This window comes from Calidris pugnax, unplaced genomic scaffold, assembly GCF_001431845.1.
Source record: "Calidris pugnax isolate Ruff unplaced genomic scaffold, ASM143184v1 scaffold38, whole genome shotgun sequence".
Lineage (NCBI taxonomy): Eukaryota > Metazoa > Chordata > Aves > Charadriiformes > Scolopacidae > Calidris > Calidris pugnax.
The window spans coordinates 9720726-9737780 of NW_015090995.1; the positions used below are offsets into that span (position 1 = coordinate 9720726).

At 34.2% G+C, this 17055-nt stretch overlaps 1 protein-coding gene across 5 annotated transcripts in view; it reads right to left on the reverse strand.

The window, feature by feature from the left end:
* THOC2 (THO complex 2) overlaps nt 1-17055 on the reverse strand; it is a 47798-nt gene that overhangs the window by 19135 nt on the left and 11608 nt on the right. For 4 of the 5 annotated variants that reach the window (XR_001413459.1, XR_001413458.1, XM_014955110.1 and 1 more), the window contains exons 6-21: nt 16391-16512; nt 15444-15577; nt 13662-13828; nt 12939-13031; nt 10891-11046; nt 9683-9855; nt 9337-9532; nt 7511-7552; nt 6777-6818; nt 5627-5757; nt 5440-5541; nt 4089-4173; nt 3470-3563; nt 2914-2994; nt 2545-2641; nt 618-735 (exon numbers count right to left, since the gene is read on the reverse strand). Coding sequence is in view for 3 of the 5 variants with exons in the window: in XM_014955110.1 (XP_014810596.1) it covers nt 618-735; nt 2545-2641; nt 2914-2994; nt 3470-3563; nt 4089-4173; nt 5440-5541; nt 5627-5757; nt 6777-6818; nt 7511-7552; nt 9337-9532; nt 9683-9855; nt 10891-11046; nt 12939-13031; nt 13662-13828; nt 15444-15577; nt 16391-16512 (1833 nt within the window). In the remaining 2 variants the exon portion in view is untranslated. The remainder of the gene's footprint in view (nt 1-617; nt 736-2544; nt 2642-2913; nt 2995-3469; nt 3564-4088; nt 4174-5439; nt 5542-5626; nt 5758-6776; nt 6819-7510; nt 7553-9336; nt 9533-9682; nt 9856-10890; nt 11047-12938; nt 13032-13661; nt 13829-15443; nt 15578-16390; nt 16513-17055) is intronic. The other variant, XM_014955109.1, reaches the window with a different exon arrangement.

Here is a 17055-nt window from a genome sequence, read left to right on the forward strand (position 1 = left end):
ATTTTATGTATAAAAGAATCAAACTGTCTTGCATGCTATTAATTACTCTTTTACACAGTAAATGAAGATTGACATTTCAGCTCAGGCATCACGGCATTGCATTTTAGCCCTAGGTCTGCTGTGATTTGCTCAAAGTCCCTTCTCTTTTCAATACAAGAATTTCAGATTTTAGTTTCGATTACAGCTACTCAACTCCCCGGGGAGTCTAGCTCAGACTCAACCAGGTCTTTGACACCAAGGCAGCAACAGTTTTAGTTGTTAAAATGGTTTAAGATGTAACTCTACTCAACAGGGAGCCGCTGCCCCCAGAGCAGGGCTGAAACAGCAGAACCACACAACATACAAGCTCGTCGGCTGCTGTAATTCGCAGGTCTGTCATATACCCCTGAGTAACGAAGGCTGCTCTCGTTAATAACAGATGCTGTGAAGCACAATTAAGGCTCATGTATACATTGCCTTGGCTGCCTGTCTGTAAGGCTTGTAAGCTCAACAGAGTGGGAAGCTCTCGATGAAAGCAGAAACATCTTTCTCATCTATGCTGGCAGTTCATGAATCAGTCTTTAGAACCACCATTAATAAGCAACTGCTATTATTAATTAAATTTAACAGGAACACACCTCAGCTTTCAGTTGTTCTCCACCAGTCATGGCTTCCAGTTGTTCCATTGTCATTTCTTCTGTAATTTCTATCCCTGCCATCTTCTGCACTACCTCTTTTAAAATAAGCAAATCAAAGCTGCACAGAAAACAAAAAAGTGGAGTAAACCCAAGAAAATTTGTTTAGAAATGGAAGCTATGACATTCAATACACAGTACAAAGCAATACCATGACACACATTAAAACAAACAACATTTTAATTCCCTTTTGAAAAAAACCTAATATGCTGAGCGCACAAGGATTTCTTTACTGCAAGTAAACCATTAATACTTAAAAGCAATGCAGGCATTCAACAGCTGGATTTCAGAACTCCTTCAGAACAATTTCACAATTTTTGAAAATAATAGTGAGTGTGGTGCTATTAAGTATCAATAAATTCATCATAAAGTTTATTGCTCCCCTTTGTTGTTTAACATGCCTCATAATGCATCTATACAGTTATTTCATGCACATGGAATGTTTTAAATTTTATTAAAAATGTCTAGAATAGGACACAGCTTTAGAAATTTACTGGCAAAATTCATTTCAAGAGGGTATTTGGAACATGGAAAACATTTTTTACTTAAAACAATATACAAAACACTCCAATAATCATTCTGTCCAGAGAGTAGGCTGTACTTCCAGCTCTGAATTCTGTAAGAACAATGACTTACTCAACAGAAGAATTGTAAATTGTATCATGATTATTTAAATCAGCAATATTTTCCAGTAACTTCTGAAATCTGTGTGACCTACTTACAAAAAGTATTGATCCTTGCCCTCCAAAACAAGGGTTTCTATTTCTATTTTTTATATTTTTGTTTGCTTTTCCAGACATAAGTATGTTTTCTGTCTAGGAACCAGCATATATGGGAATACCACCATATACTCCAGTTCTAATACTTGAATACTCCAGTCCTGTGGAACTGGTCATAGTGGTAAATCCATTTTATATCTAAGATGTCAATACTCAGCTGAATGTTAAAAATAATTTGATTTTTTTTCCAAAATACGAAAAATCTTAATTCCGGAGAAAGACAAAAAACACTACTTACCCTTCTTCTGTAGCTCAATGTGATTGCACCATCATCAGAATACAAAATAAATTGGGGACAGGGGAGCACATGAGACTGAGTGTCTACATTGCAGGGAAGGGAAAAAACTAGATTTCTCAACATAAATACCCTAAAATAGCATGCGTTATCTCCACTGGTAAGCTGTCTTTCAGTGAGCATATTGGGATTCACAATAGAAAAAAGCTGATACTCACCTATGTGATAAAAATAACACATTAAAATTGTGTAAATAAATGAAACAGTAATACTAAGTGATGATAATGGAAGGACAAAAGGAAAAGAAAATTTCAAATGGGAAACCTTGTTTAAAAAAAAATTGAGTTATAATTAACAGTAACATATCAAGAAGCAAATCAACTCCCATTAAATAAATTGGACAAAGTGCTTAAAAAAATATTAAAATGCTAGAGCCATCCCTGCAGACAAGAGATTATGTGAAAGAAAAAACTGAAAGTGTCACAGTGACACTGTTTTACACCACAGGTACTTATTTTTCAAATAACACACAATAATTTGTATGAAACTATTACAGACCAGGAAAGTTCATTCCCTGTCTGGTTAGTTTTTAAGAAAACTGTACTGAAGTAAGTTACAAATGAAAAAATCAGTACTTCAAAAATAATGGGTCACACTTATACAATTAGAGGAAAAATAATGCACTGGAGAAGATATTATTCTTTCTGCTATTTCAATTGCTTAACCTTCCTGGTATTACGAATGGAGTTTTACCACTACTAGAGCAGATACTACATCGAGCACCCATGTATCAGCAAACATCCAAATAACACATTATTAAAACTAAGTTTATAAAGATCAGTTGTGCAAGACTTGCCTTTTCCCAGCTTTCAGTTGGTTGGCTACATATTGAAGTAGACCAGCAAGTTCAATTGGGTATTTTCGGAAAACTGCACCACAGAAGCTAGCCAGACCTAAAGCAAGTAGAAACAGCTGTGACTGCATCTCATTAAGATACTAATCATTAAATAAGTATTAACAAAGTACACATGGAATGTTAGCAATAGATGTATTTTTGTAATACAAAAGACAAAAATATTTTCCTGTTGATTAAACTTGCTAGTTTTCTATTTTAAAAAATTAGCTGGTAGATCCAAGTGAATTATTGATCATAATGATCAATAGTCTGATCATAGGGAAGGTGAAGCATTTTAAACATTAATGTAGTAAATAAAACAATACTAACTCTGCAGCCAGCTTGAGATTGTAGTGTCATCATGCTTCATTCTCTCCTTCTCAGGGTTTGCCAGAGCTTCAATAATACAGTCTTTAGTAGCGTTAAAGATAATATTTTTCCTCAATTTGTATAAACAAAAGTTACACAAGAGCTATTTTTCCACGTCCACAACTTGCAGTTTATAAACATATGTTAGTATAGCAACCTTGACACAGGGAATCCACTAACAGTTTGGTATAAAAATAATAATATCATGAAAGAAATGATAACTTAAAAAGCAGTATTTACCTCACTACTTACAGGACCACTGTGCCTTCAAGAACAGAATGAAAGTAGTAAAAAAACCCTTAAAAATTAAATATAATTTTCATAGTGTGCAAGAACAGAGAGGGTTCTGTAACCCACAAAGAGTGCAAAGGTATCTGCAAACTTCCAAAATTCAAATTTCCAGCAAAAAGCAGCAAGAATAGGAAACACTAGAAGATCGCATTTACTCACAAAAAGCAGATTTAATCTGGCTACAACTTATGGGTAACTAGACATCTTGATTTACATAAAAGGATACATGCCAAGACATCGTAGTTTAGCGAAGTGAGGTATTTCAGGGAATCAACAACCGGAGTTATTAAGTTATCATATTTTTGTATTTGTGATAAAATCTGAAAGTGACAAAAGACAGTCAGCTGAAAAGGAACAGTATTCCTTATCTTTCAGGTAACAAATGTAAACCATTTCAACAATGTTTGTCTTTAAAAACTAGACAAAACATCCTTTGGAATAATTTTTCAGAACGTCCTAAAACACTTCCAAAGTGGTAGGTAAATCTCATTAATTTATCTAGTGCCTTAGAGATATCAGCCTCTAACATCAATTGAAAAAAACAGTAATTATACGGCATTATCAGAAAATAAAATTGCAAACACATTTCACTCATTTTTTTCTAAGATTTTTTAAGAATCCTAAACCTTAGCAGTAAGAGTTTCTGTTGCTACTTGTAATAATAAAAGAGTATTAAAAAAAACACGAACCTAGGTCATGAAAGAATATAAGTAAACTGTATTAATAAAATTTTAGAATGTTCTTTGGTACATGATACATGCGTGTGTGTCTATTGCAGGTCCCTTCCTATACTCTAATATTTGTTGTTTGGATGAAATAGTATTCAAATACATGTAACTACATACATAATCAAATAAAATTGTAGGATTGCTGTGGCTGAGCTTCCCAATTTGTCTTCCAGAGGGTTTCACATTTTCCTTAGTTAAACGCCTGTAAAAGAGAACATATTTTATTCCAACAGACAAGCTAAAAGAAAACTGAAACAGCAGGTAAGTTCCAGTGAAGAAACACCTTCATTAGTTGCAGAGATTAAATTCTCACTAGCAGATATGTTTTTAAGAAATCTAAGCACAGAAGTATTACTCTTCTCAGAATTTGAAATCTGTAAACCTACAATGTGCAGAGTGTACAAACAACCCAGTTGTCCCTATGTTACTATGGACTGTATCCTAGTTTCAACTTTGAGCACTTTGCATTTGGAAGTTGTCAATGGGACCTATACCACGTCTAAAAATAACGTGATGCTGTTAATCACTCCTGCACACCTGATTGAGCCACAGATGAGTCATTTTGCATTTTTTGCATTCTGTTCATTGAAAAACAAAGTTAATTTCATTGTGTTACACTTCCACAGCATTCCCTACTGAAGATATGAGCTTAACATGAAACCTGAAGTCAATACACAAATCATCCACACAACGCAACAACTGACAGCACTGGGGCTCACCTGCACAACTGAAATCCACTGTACAAACTAGAGAAGGGATGTAAAATTTTACTGTCTATGCTAGCTATGCCACAACCCAGGAGAGAATCAAAATCATTTAGAAACAATTTAGAAACACTTTCACAGCTGCAAGTCCAAAGTCTTTTACCCAGTAACAATTAGTCTGTCTTGCCTATTATATAGAAAGGTTCTAATTACCCACACTATAAAAGTATAGCATTTGCTTTTGGCAACAACAAATGGAGAAACTAAAGCCCTGACAATGATGTCAGAGATGTTAAATTTGAGGTAACTCTGAAATTGTTGTGGGCCCACTTGAAGATGAGAACTAATTATTCCATTATATTCAATTCCTGCCCCACTTTCAAACCTACAGAAACTGCAACAAGATTTTTGACACTCTTCAGACTAAAGAGTCTCCATACCTAGAGGAAATATGTTGCACTCTGATATTTCCATAAACAAAGTAATTTATCAAGCAACAGCATACCCACGGAAAAGGTTTTAAATAATTTAAAGGGATATTTTCCACAGATGAAATACCATTGTTGGTGACAAATTTGTCTGAATCCTTACTTGACAGTTTTTAATCACAGTACATTAATCCTTGTTCATGAAGTACTTATCAGTGAAATTACTGAGTCATTAGAAAGGGAATGTATTTGTCAAGGTGGTTTTTTTCTGTTGGTGACATGCAATACATTGATTGTATCCCCACTGATAATTATTTATGGAATTAGACTACTTACTTCATGATATATTTGGCTCGGTCTATGGTCTGAGCTTTAACTTTCACCAGAAGTGGGTGACTATTGTATGTTTCATTCTTCCATTGCCCATAGAGACGGTACCTTGAAAGATTATAAAGGAAAACTATTTTTAGTACTGACAATTCAAGACCACTTCCAAAGAACGAAAGTTAATTATTCTACTCACCGATACTGGTATGGAAAAGTTTTGAACATTCCCCATAATTCCTCAGACATGCATGCATTGCAGTCCATCAAAGAAAGAGATGGAAGTAAAACTTGATCGGTAATACTCAACAAACAGCTGAACAGTATCTCCTGAGATGAAGACCAAAAAAAAAAGACAACAAAAATATCAAGGTGTAAGTACATCAGAAGTAATGCTAGGCAGATATGCACAAAACGCACATTTGAGTAGCCTGATAAAATCCTAGTTTGCCACAAGATTAAGACTTTCTAACCAGAAGAAAAAAAAAAAAAACTAACGAGGACATAAAAATGTCCCATCACCAATATTTTATTATATAATTTATGGACTATATATATACTGTCACTATTTTATTTGCCTATATAAGATATTTGAGCAAAGCCACTGAAGTTTTCAGCAAGTCACACTCATATTTTCAAATCAATCATTTTAAAAGATATACTGTGGACTTGCATGAAGTGCAACAGGAGAAAATAGATTTTTGGCAACTGCTTACTAATGGATTAAGGTATTCCTTGCAATTACTTCCATTTTCAAAATTCTGCATTAAAACCTGAAGGCTTTACACATGTTTCCAAGGCACAGTACCAACTTCCATATTTTCACTATCCTATCCTCCCCCTTTCTTAAACATTCCTTGGGTTTCATTGTGACTAATCTCGGTAATTCAATAAATTAGAAAATTCAGAAAGGAAGAAATTAGCCAATAAAGAAAACTTAGCCATTCTACTATTAAACATCTCCACTACTTCTAATTTTGCCTTTTCTCTATGCTTTTACCTACTAAATTCTTTCAAATATAAGGTGCCACCATGCAAGATTTATTTCTAGAATAAATAGCTGAAGGTATTCCAACTGACTCTGAGCAAGTAAGAAATAAAATGCATTGGACTAAAAGAACAAGATTAGATTTGAGGAATGCAGAAAACAAACGAAAAAAAAGACAGGAATACAAAAACACTCCACCTATGACTGGCTCAAACTTGCCTATAAAAAAGTCAAGACAAGTCTGTAACATATACTCGTTAAAGCATAAAACTCTACAAAGAAGCAAGAGCTGTACAGTTATTAAACATTTGGTCTCTATACCAATCTCACATAAAAACACCTTCCTCCAAAATGAACTCACCATTTTCTCTTTATCTTCTTGTTTGCTTCCATCAGATTGAAACTGTAACAAAGATAATAATGTTAATTGTAGCATAATTAACATAATGGTTACAGCTCCAGAACAAGGATACCTCAGCAAAAGCATAAACCTGAAGAGCCACATGCCTAGTAAATGTTTAATTTTCCAGATTTGTCAGCATTAAAATGTTTTTTAACAGAAATTCAAATGCAGAGATGAAATGCATTACATAGAGGCTTTCTGCACTTTTGTTCAAAAAGAGGTAATAACTAAAATATCAAGGAAACTTACTATTATATATGAACTACTGAATTTTCTTAGTGGAGAGAGGTAAAAAATGCCCTAAGCATTCACCTTCTACCTACAAAAAGACCCAGGACTTCCGATGCAATTTATTAACAGCCACAGATTATTTTCCCCATCTTTCTCTCTCAATAATACCCTCTTGAGCTTTTAGTCTTCATTATTAAATTACTTTTGTCTCTTCTTGTTCTGCTCACCATGAAAAGCATATTAAGCTATCACACCAGTAAGTGCACAATTATTTTAAAGGTACACCTGAGCATGAAAGCTGCAGTGCAATGTTAGTAGTCTAACTTTTAAACTACTGTATGGGTTAACTTACAGTCAAATCACCTCCAGTTATAAGTATTTCTACTGTGTGTTAAATGTAGTTTCATGACTAGAACATGCTGATGGCAACAGTGCATTAAAAATAACTTTCCCTATGTTACCTTAACCACTCTGTCACTGACGAATTTCTTCATAGTTCCAACCTAAAGCAAATAGCTAAAATGTTGCTCATTCTTGTCAGAAACACATAAACTATTATAATCATATATTTACAGTAAAACTGCATGAGAGATTGCTATAACCCAGTGATCTGCATTCTACTGTACACATATACAAAGAAACAAGGGCTCTTTCACAAACCTTCAGTACTTGAACCTAATTACAAAGTAGTCCTAATAGTCTGCTAACAGCAGTAAAATGAAGTACTCTCTTGAAATTATGATTTCCAAATTAACTGCACTGTCAATGCAACACAGTGTATGACTCAAATATCAATCTTCTCACAGGCCAGCAAGAAAGATGCTACAAAGCAAGAGTATTAACCATTGGGAAACTTAACATTCTGGATGAGAAAATGTTGAGAAATTATCCCTCCCACAAAGATATGGAAGGGAAGATGGAAATACTTGAAGTTACCATGATTTTATTACAAACACTACTTGGAATCCAAACTTAGTGCAGCTTCTGTCACCCTATCATTGCATCTTGGAACCTGACGAGAGCAAACTCTCTTGCCAAAAGACTGTTAAGACAAAAAAAAAATAATCTTCAGTCCCAAGAATTAACCCTGTTCTTAGCTCTGCATCGTCAAGCACAGCTGGATATGAACGCTTCTCCTCAGGCAGTACATAAATTTTGAACATTCCAATATTTGTTAGTTGTAGTTGAAACAAAAAAAAAACCCAAGAAAAAAGTTTGATACTGAAAATCTCCCCTCTGGTACCATTCAGATCAACCAACCTCTCCAACTTTCAGTCGTTAAGTTAAAATAAAAAGCTAGGTAACAAAAATATTGATTTTTAAGTTGGGGGCGGTCGTGGTGTGTATCTTCTTTTAATAATTTTTAAAAAAATATTTCAAAAACAATAAATTCCAAAATTTCTCTGAGCTGTTATTTTAAAGAAAAAAATCAAAGCCCCTCCATTGTTGACTTGAAAATAAAACAAAAACTCCTAGTCAAATAGCAAATTGCCAGAAAAGTAGCAAAAGAAGTTATTAGCCTCAGCCTGAGCTACTGAGTACATTCACAGGGAGTTCAGAATAAAAGTTCAACTTGCAGCCTTTTAAAACAGGCCATACTTACCAATATTTCAATATATACGAGGTAGATACAGTCAAAAGAGAAAAACATATCAAGAGGCCATTTTATTTCTCAAGTTGGCTACTTGAGGCTTTATAGGGTGTTTTAGATCTCCACATTGAACTCATCCTTAGTGGCATCCAGAGATTTGTCACTGACAAGTTCAGGAATAGCAGCATTTTAACTGGCAGAACAAGGGGACACCCTACTAATTAAAAATATGCAACGTCCCCTATTTCCCAAGTAACCTAACAGATGGAATAGAAAGTACTATTTTAAGTACTGGACATGCATTAGGTTATTGCTCTCCATTGTCTATGCTGTCACTCTGATAATGTGTATCTGGTAATAATAAAGCAATTAGTATCACATGTCTGTGTTGTTAAAAATATATACATACACAGATAATGTTTTAAAAGATGATGATCATTACAAGAAATTAGTTATCACTAAGCATTCCTGGTTATAAACCTAAAGTGCCTTAAGTTGCTCATAAAAAACGCTATGTCTATTGATCATAAAAATGATTAAGAATTAAAATAAGATTCTCCAAATTTGTCCTTAGTCAAAGAACTTTTTATGTTTCAGCATTTCAATATATTCACAATTAGCAAGACTTGAGAATTTTTTTTACATCAGAGGAATTGGTATTTTTCAAGTTCTGACAAGCTGTTCTGTCATACCAACCTCTTTCATAAATGCTTTTCCAAGGCGCACCACTTTAGCAAATAAAATGGGATCATGGGAGAGATGAGGACCAAGGTAACAAAGCATGTTGAACACTTCCTTTCTCAAGTCCTCGAAGCTGTCTGCTTGTTTTGGTGCTCTCTTGTTTGGCAAAGAAGAAACTGGTGACCCTTTAGCTCCTTTAGGTACACCAACTCTGAAAAATAAGATGTACAGCATTTCACATGAGATAGAAATGGAAGTTTTAGAAATGTGTCAATACAGTTAAGCTTATTATTGAATTCATGCTTATAAATAAATAGCAGTTTTCCCCTATGTAGCAACGGAATTCTACTTTTCACTGTACCTGCGGTAGAGTGGTTCAATTGTCACGTGCACAAGCTGGCAAAGGGCAATTGCAATAGGCTTGTGTGAAGTAGCATAAAACGGAGGCATCTGATCCATAATACTTTGTGCATGCTGCCAATCACCAATTTTTAATAAAGCTTCCAATAAACCAAGCTTTTGATTATCAGGAGGCTGCAAAATAACAAACAATTAATGAGAAAGTGTATTCATAAAGTCTTAATATTTCTCCTTAAGCAGTATGCAGCTGTAATCCACAAAAAACCCCTAATATTTCAACTATGTAGTAAAAAAAATGGAAAATAAAAAACAGCTAGACAATAAGCACACTTCAAAAGCAATAATAAACCAGTCCACGTAGAATCTAACACATGGATCAAATAAAAAAGTTAAAAACAAAGGTTTATAAAGTCATCTGACGTATGTCTGATCAGGAACTTTTCAAAATGTCACAATCTATTGCAGCTTATTTTTTTTACATGACATTTTAAAAACAACGCAAGCATTTAAGAATCCTTTGTGTCGTGTGTAGAAAACTTAAGTCAGTAACTCTTAAACTCTATTTTCTTTATCCAGGCATTTATTCCATGGTACTGTATCAAAAATTGTATCCAGTATGCAGTTTTAACATCCAAAGTACTCAAATTTAGACTCTCAACAGCTTTCACATGCAGTTACTCTACTAATTGCTATGAATTGCATAGCTAATCACAGACAAAAATATTAAGACAGAAACAAGCTTTTCAAGAAACAGCATTCATTGCATAACTGTACAACGAGTCACAGAAGTTCTTTTTGTTAAGTACAGCTCTCCATTTTCCCATCACACAGGCTCAGACTTCATTTGTCACTGTAATCCTTCAGAAAAATGTTGCAGTTTCTGCTAGAGCTTAAAATTCCCTAGTTCTTAATTCTAAAGCTTAGCTCTACAAACTGACTTAATTCTTCTGACGTTAATTGTAACATACGCACTCCTCACATCCCAGCAAGAGTTTGGTTTTCCATTAGAATGGAAACATGGCAACATGAACAATATATAACATAGTAGCACCTTATATAAAGAGTATACATTTACACATACACAGATACAGATCTAATGGAAAGCAGAGCAGAGTTTATGGTTCATAAATATAAAAATGTTTTGATACCAATTACTATGTTTAGTTTAAAATAGTTTTCTTGGAAAGGAAAATAATCACACACACACACCTTTTCAGTTTTCTCCTCCTCTTTTTCTTTTTCTTTCTCCTTTTCCTCAGTCTTTTCAGAGGATAAGACAACCATTGTAAGTTTTCTGACAATTTGCTTGGCTTCCACTATCTCTCTCTTGTGTTCCTCAATGATGGCATTATCCCCTGGAAGAAGCTAAAAAAACAGAACAAATATCATATCTGAAAATCAAATTGACCTACTGTTACTACTGATCACTTGAGCTTGAAGCGCAAGTTGTCCTTCCGTGCTCCTAATCAGATAAACCTACTCCCTTGAAGATTCTTTTCCTTGCTACCATCATCCCAACAAGGAAGCGTGCTACTAACAGACTATTCTGAAATCAAGGACTCACGAGAAATAATACTGTTCTACTTCCTCACAACCACTAGTTGTATAAGCTCTCCCTCTTTCTTCCAATTTACCATTCAGCTGTAGCTATATGGTGACAATTACACACATACTTTTCAATATTTTGAATTTACCAAATTCAGTGCTTTAAAAAAACCTGAATATTCAAAAGCATAATTTTTTACTGGCTTATCTAAAAGGAAAAAAATTAATCACTAAGGAAAACCAGTTAGCCTACTTAGATACACATTTTGATTGCACTTTATTTTAAAGGACTAACATTTTAAAGCTTACTAAATTTCCTGTTTATCAGTAACGTGGCTTATACATATGTAACATCTGTTCCTTACAAACCATCTTATATTAAGAGATATCTAGTATGATAAAATCTCAGAGATCTTGTACTGAGAACCATCAGGGTGAGGAAAATAACCCTACACTCAAAAAATTAAAAGGCCAAGTTGTGAGACTGAAGAAAAATTCTTTTTCTGACAAAGCCAAACTTAAATTTTGAGCATGAGATCAAATTGAACTGCAAATAAGTAATCAAAACTTACTGAAGGACCACGACCTCTTTGATACAGTAATCTTTTCTTCTATTGTTTTTAACAAGGGAAGATTTTTACTTTTTTTAATCCTCCCAAACTGACAGCAGAAAGAGAAAAGACTAAGCATAGTCATCTTCAGAGAAAAGATAGTAGAATTCCACAATTTCATAGAAATTTAGAGAAGAAAGAATCCCACTTGTAAAGGTAAAAGGTTTAGAGCTACACTTTTCTCATTTGAAAACACAAGTAAGCTACTAAGATTCATCAAGAAATATCTAGTGGGGAATTTTAAGGGGTAAATCATGTTGTTAGAATGAGATACACATTATATATGGCTGTATGTACATACAAACAAATAGAGAACAGTTCTCACAGGCTTGGAAAGGGAAGTGGGAGCGAAGGGGAGAAGAACATTCTTGGTATGAATGATAATCCTGACAGCTGCTATTGTATAGGAGCTGCACAATATATACCACTTAAGACTCAACACCTACACACTAATTATTTTCTTGAAACTCCTGTAGCAAGTTAAATTAAGCCTGAACTGTAAAAGAGGCACAAAATGCCATCCCAAACATGCAAAGACAGACTGGCAAAGAGATTCTGGAATGAAAGCAGATTACAAACGAGACTTATTAATATGCTTATCTTTTTTGTTATTTTGTTATTATTTCATTAAAATAGTTTAGTTTCTTTTCAACTCATAAGTTTCAATCCCTCTCTTATTTTTTCCTCTCTGAAGGAGAGAGAGGACAAAGAGAGCATCTGTTGTTCATTCAGCAGCCAGTCCAGCCCAAACTATGACACTGACAAAGCTGAACATCCTAAATGAACAAGGATGTTCAACTCAAGCCTTTGAGTTCTTATTAAGGAAGGTTACTTGGGCACTTTAATGCACACTCAGGCATTTCCCTCCTACTTCCTATTCAGGCAGGAGGTAAACAATCTGGAAGATGCTACACAAATAATTCAAAGAAAGTCTTACAGCATTTATATTTCAATGTGTGTTTATTTGAATATGGAGCACTAGAAAGTGCTGGAAATTTTAAAAAGACATAAAAACCATGTCCTGAACCAGGGTAAAATATCTGGCTTTTTTTTCAATTTTTTTTTAGTTTTGGTATTTGACAAAATAGCACTGTCACTTACATGAACATAAAGATCTTCCAAATCTATGAGATTATGTTGCAAAAGGACAGCAGCAACTCTGTACAGAGAGGAAGGTGTCTCACCACTTGGATCCTAAGAGAGACAAGATTGCAAATTTAAGAAAAAAGCAAACAGACCACTGCAGAAGGTCATGAAACAGAAAAGAATCTGCTCAAAGTTCAGATGAAACTTATTAACCCACAGTTCTCCTTGTTAACATGTTATTTAACTACTATTACTCCAAAGCCACTAGATTTAGCTATAACACACAATCAAGAATTCTCAGAAAAAACCCGTTAAATTATTTTCACACCTTATGGTGCTTTCATGCAATTACTAACCATACATTTAAAAAAAACCCTTTAGTATTTTACCAAATGTCAACCATGACACCCTTGCAAACATACTCTTCACTCCTGGGGACAATTCTCTTCTTTAATGCCAGTCCTTATGTAACTACCCAAGTTCAAATGGAAGAAATCAGGATTGTTTTCAGCCGTCTGACTTCAAGAGTGCTAAGCATTCTTCTCTAAAATATGTCAGAGACTTCCACTCAAATCATTAAATTATTGCTCTTAATACTAGAATTTTACAATTTAGAAATTAATTTTTATGTAAAAAAATCAAAACACTTGCAGCAAAAACCTGTTATCACTGACTACAGTTCAACACTGAGTACCAGCCAACCACCAAAACAAAAAATAAAGAATGGAAATACATTACCTGATAAAATTTGAATTTGAACCCAAGGATATGGCATAGAGTTTGAGGTTCACACATATACATGTAAGACTCTATCAGTGGTACAAAGAAGTCGTCATACTCAGGCCTGCATTCATAGACTTCTAGGATAATATCCAAAACTCTGTTAGGATCAAGGTTGAAACATCCTAGTGGAGAAGAACAGAGAAGAAACGCTTAACATAGCTACTTTTTATCTTCATCCTGTTACTAAACCACAAACGCATTCGTTTTTAAAGGTAATTCTTTTCAGTTTGAGGATTTATCTACAGCAAAATAATCTGCGTCATCTGTAAATGCAGCATCAATCATTTTGACTTATGTTGAATAATTGAACTAGTCAGATACTAAACAGGACTGTCAACTCAGATTACAGAAAGACTAGAAATTACCATTTTAAGGCAAGCATTTACTAAGTAAGAACCCAACCTCTCTAACATTACAATGCCAGCAAAAGGCACGGGCTGCTTCTTCTCCCCTTGTGCCGGCACACATATTCATGCAGTTGCACAAATTTTACACCCCAAAAATTCGTCTCATTTGAGACCCTGATCCAGTTTGTCATATTTTCCTGTAAATTTAGTATTATTGCTAGCAATAGGGAGACTGTTTATTTTGAGGGGAGGAAGAGCAAAGATATAGATCTGCTTAAGCCATTGTTGTAATCATACCTGCATTTTACTATATAAACTTTTCCACCAAAAACTCCAGAACACATGCTCGAGACAGAAACATTACTTATATCAAAAGAATCCATATCTAGACTATTATCTTTATTGTACCATGAGAACTTTTATCGAGGCACATCCACTATACAGATATAGAGTTGCATGAACCTTTCCTTCCCAAAAGCTATTTCCACAACACCAGGACCTACTGCAAGTCAATACTTCAAAAGAATTGACAATTTATAGGAAGCCTATTTGCAATTCCTAAAATTTCAGAAAAATGTTTTGTTATAAAACTCCTCAAACGAAGCACATATTTTGTACTGGAATAACTAGCAAAACCATCATCTTCTCTAGGTCTCTAACAAAACAAGTAGTATTATTACACGGATTTCGCAGTCTCAGGCAAAATTTTGTGATAAATGAAAAATTATATTTTGTAAAATAGCAGCATACCTTCTTGACCATTACTGCACTGCTACCATATGAAAAAGGTACTGGGGCAAACATCTATGTATTGTCTAAAACTCTTTATTCAAAAAGGGGAATTACAGATTTAAAACAGGGTGAATTCTGCACTTTGATTGTGACATTCTTGCAAAGTCTTTAATTAGAAATATGGACAAATCACAAACAGAACTAGATAAAGCAAGAGCATTTACTTCTTTTCATTTGTCTTCATAAGGAATCACTTGTTCAACTTCTTTAAGACTAAAAGAACATTCATGCATTGAAATTGAGTACTTAAGGTAAAATAGCAAAACACATTGCTTTGCAACACTCCGATCTCCCTGCTAAGAGATGACAAGCACATTCTCAACAAATACTGCTGAAATGAATCAAAATCACAGCATGCGTATTTAAGGCTGTACCATAAATTCAGTATCTAAACTAAGTTTAACTAATTAACAGAAACAGGAACTTCCAAATGTCATAATCCTGTCCAAGGTGATCTACCAATGTGTTACAATCACACACTACATGCCTGCACGGCAAATTACTTGAAACACAGATGGTCTCAAACAGCAGTCACTCTCTGTAGTTATAAGACCACGTAGGAAAAACAGTGCCCACATTCTTTAAACATATTTCTTACCTATTAAAGATTTGATATTTTCAAGGATTAAATCACTGGTGATATTTCCAGATAAGTCTTGCCCAAGTTCTGCAATGAGCTTTGCATAACCTTCATTCTCTTCTCTTAACAAATTAAACTTCTGTTGCTTATAACTGCAAATAAACAGAAATTACACACTGTTGTGTAACAGTTCCACAGTGGAGCTTATTTATGTTCTCATCAATATTAAAACTGGTTACACAAAACGCTAATTTTGAACACATTTTTAAGAACTTATAATTTACCTGAGCTATTGGAAAAATTATACAAGGAATACCTGCAAGGTAGTGAGCATTCTCCAAACAAATTCAGTTCTTTTTTCAAATGCAGACCATTTAAAAGCAAGATTATGTTTATACTTAACAGTAAAGCTTGTTCTTACACACTGTGCTGGAGAACTGCTGTGTAACGGTCTGCGCTTAAGGACTTATTCTAGTTTCAAGGGGTGTTCTTTGAGATTGAGACAGAAACATTGGATGCAGAGACAAAAACCAAACATACACCACAAAAATATATCCTGTGTTGCCAAAACTAACATAACTATATTTGCTCATTTATGAAAATAAATGCCTATGCTTAACTGATACAACTGCAGGAATTCATTTCTTTATACTTCGTAAATTAATATTTAATTTTATTTGTGAAAAATGTCAAGTATTTAATCTGCACATATGGAACCACTGTAGCAAAAGCCACACCAATAGGTGACACTAAAAAAGACTTTACATTTCTCAAGAGTTTGAAAACTAAGAGGGCTAACAAGGTTATTTCGTCAATGACGGGTTAAAATGCAATAAAACACATTTCCTAAAGAAAATATTTTTATTAAAAGAAACATTACACACTGTTAGAAAACATTTTTACTAGACTAATTACCATTGCCCCTCACCACCCACTCCCCAAACAACCCTTGCCCCAAAACTTACAATAGTTTTGTCTTTATTTTAACAGATTTCTGATTGAACTGCTGAGACTGCTTGATAAGTCCTAATGACTCCAGTGTCTCTGGATCTAAACGCTCCTTTAGGACCGTGTCAGATACAAGATACTAAAAAACACCAAAAACATATATCAAATTTGTGAATTACAAAGACCTAGAAACCATCTGATTATTACCTTAGGCTGCATTACTTTAGTTCTGACTAAAACAAAAAAGTTCAAATATCATCATATAGCATGATGCTAAATCTATGCTGCTTCAAGATAGAACTGAGAAACTATTTAACTGAAATTGGAATTTCACAGTGGTAGATTTTACATACAAGAACACGTTGAAGAAACAAGCCCTAGGCTGGTTACAAAGTATACATTGCACAGCATTTAGGGATATTAACACTAAGAACTGAGTATTTACAAAGCTTATACCCATCCTCTCACATTCTGGGAGAAAAGCCTTATTTTCACATGATGAATTTTCCTACAAATCAAGCTTACTCCATATGGTTAGGAACACCACTTCTAAAGAGAGAGGAGGTTGCATAAAGGAGAAGTCTAACACAAAACATACTTAAGAAGCAAAATTTGCATTGAACTGACAGGAGAAAAAAAAAAATTAAGTTCTCTCAAAACTCTTTAAAGAATTCAAGGGACA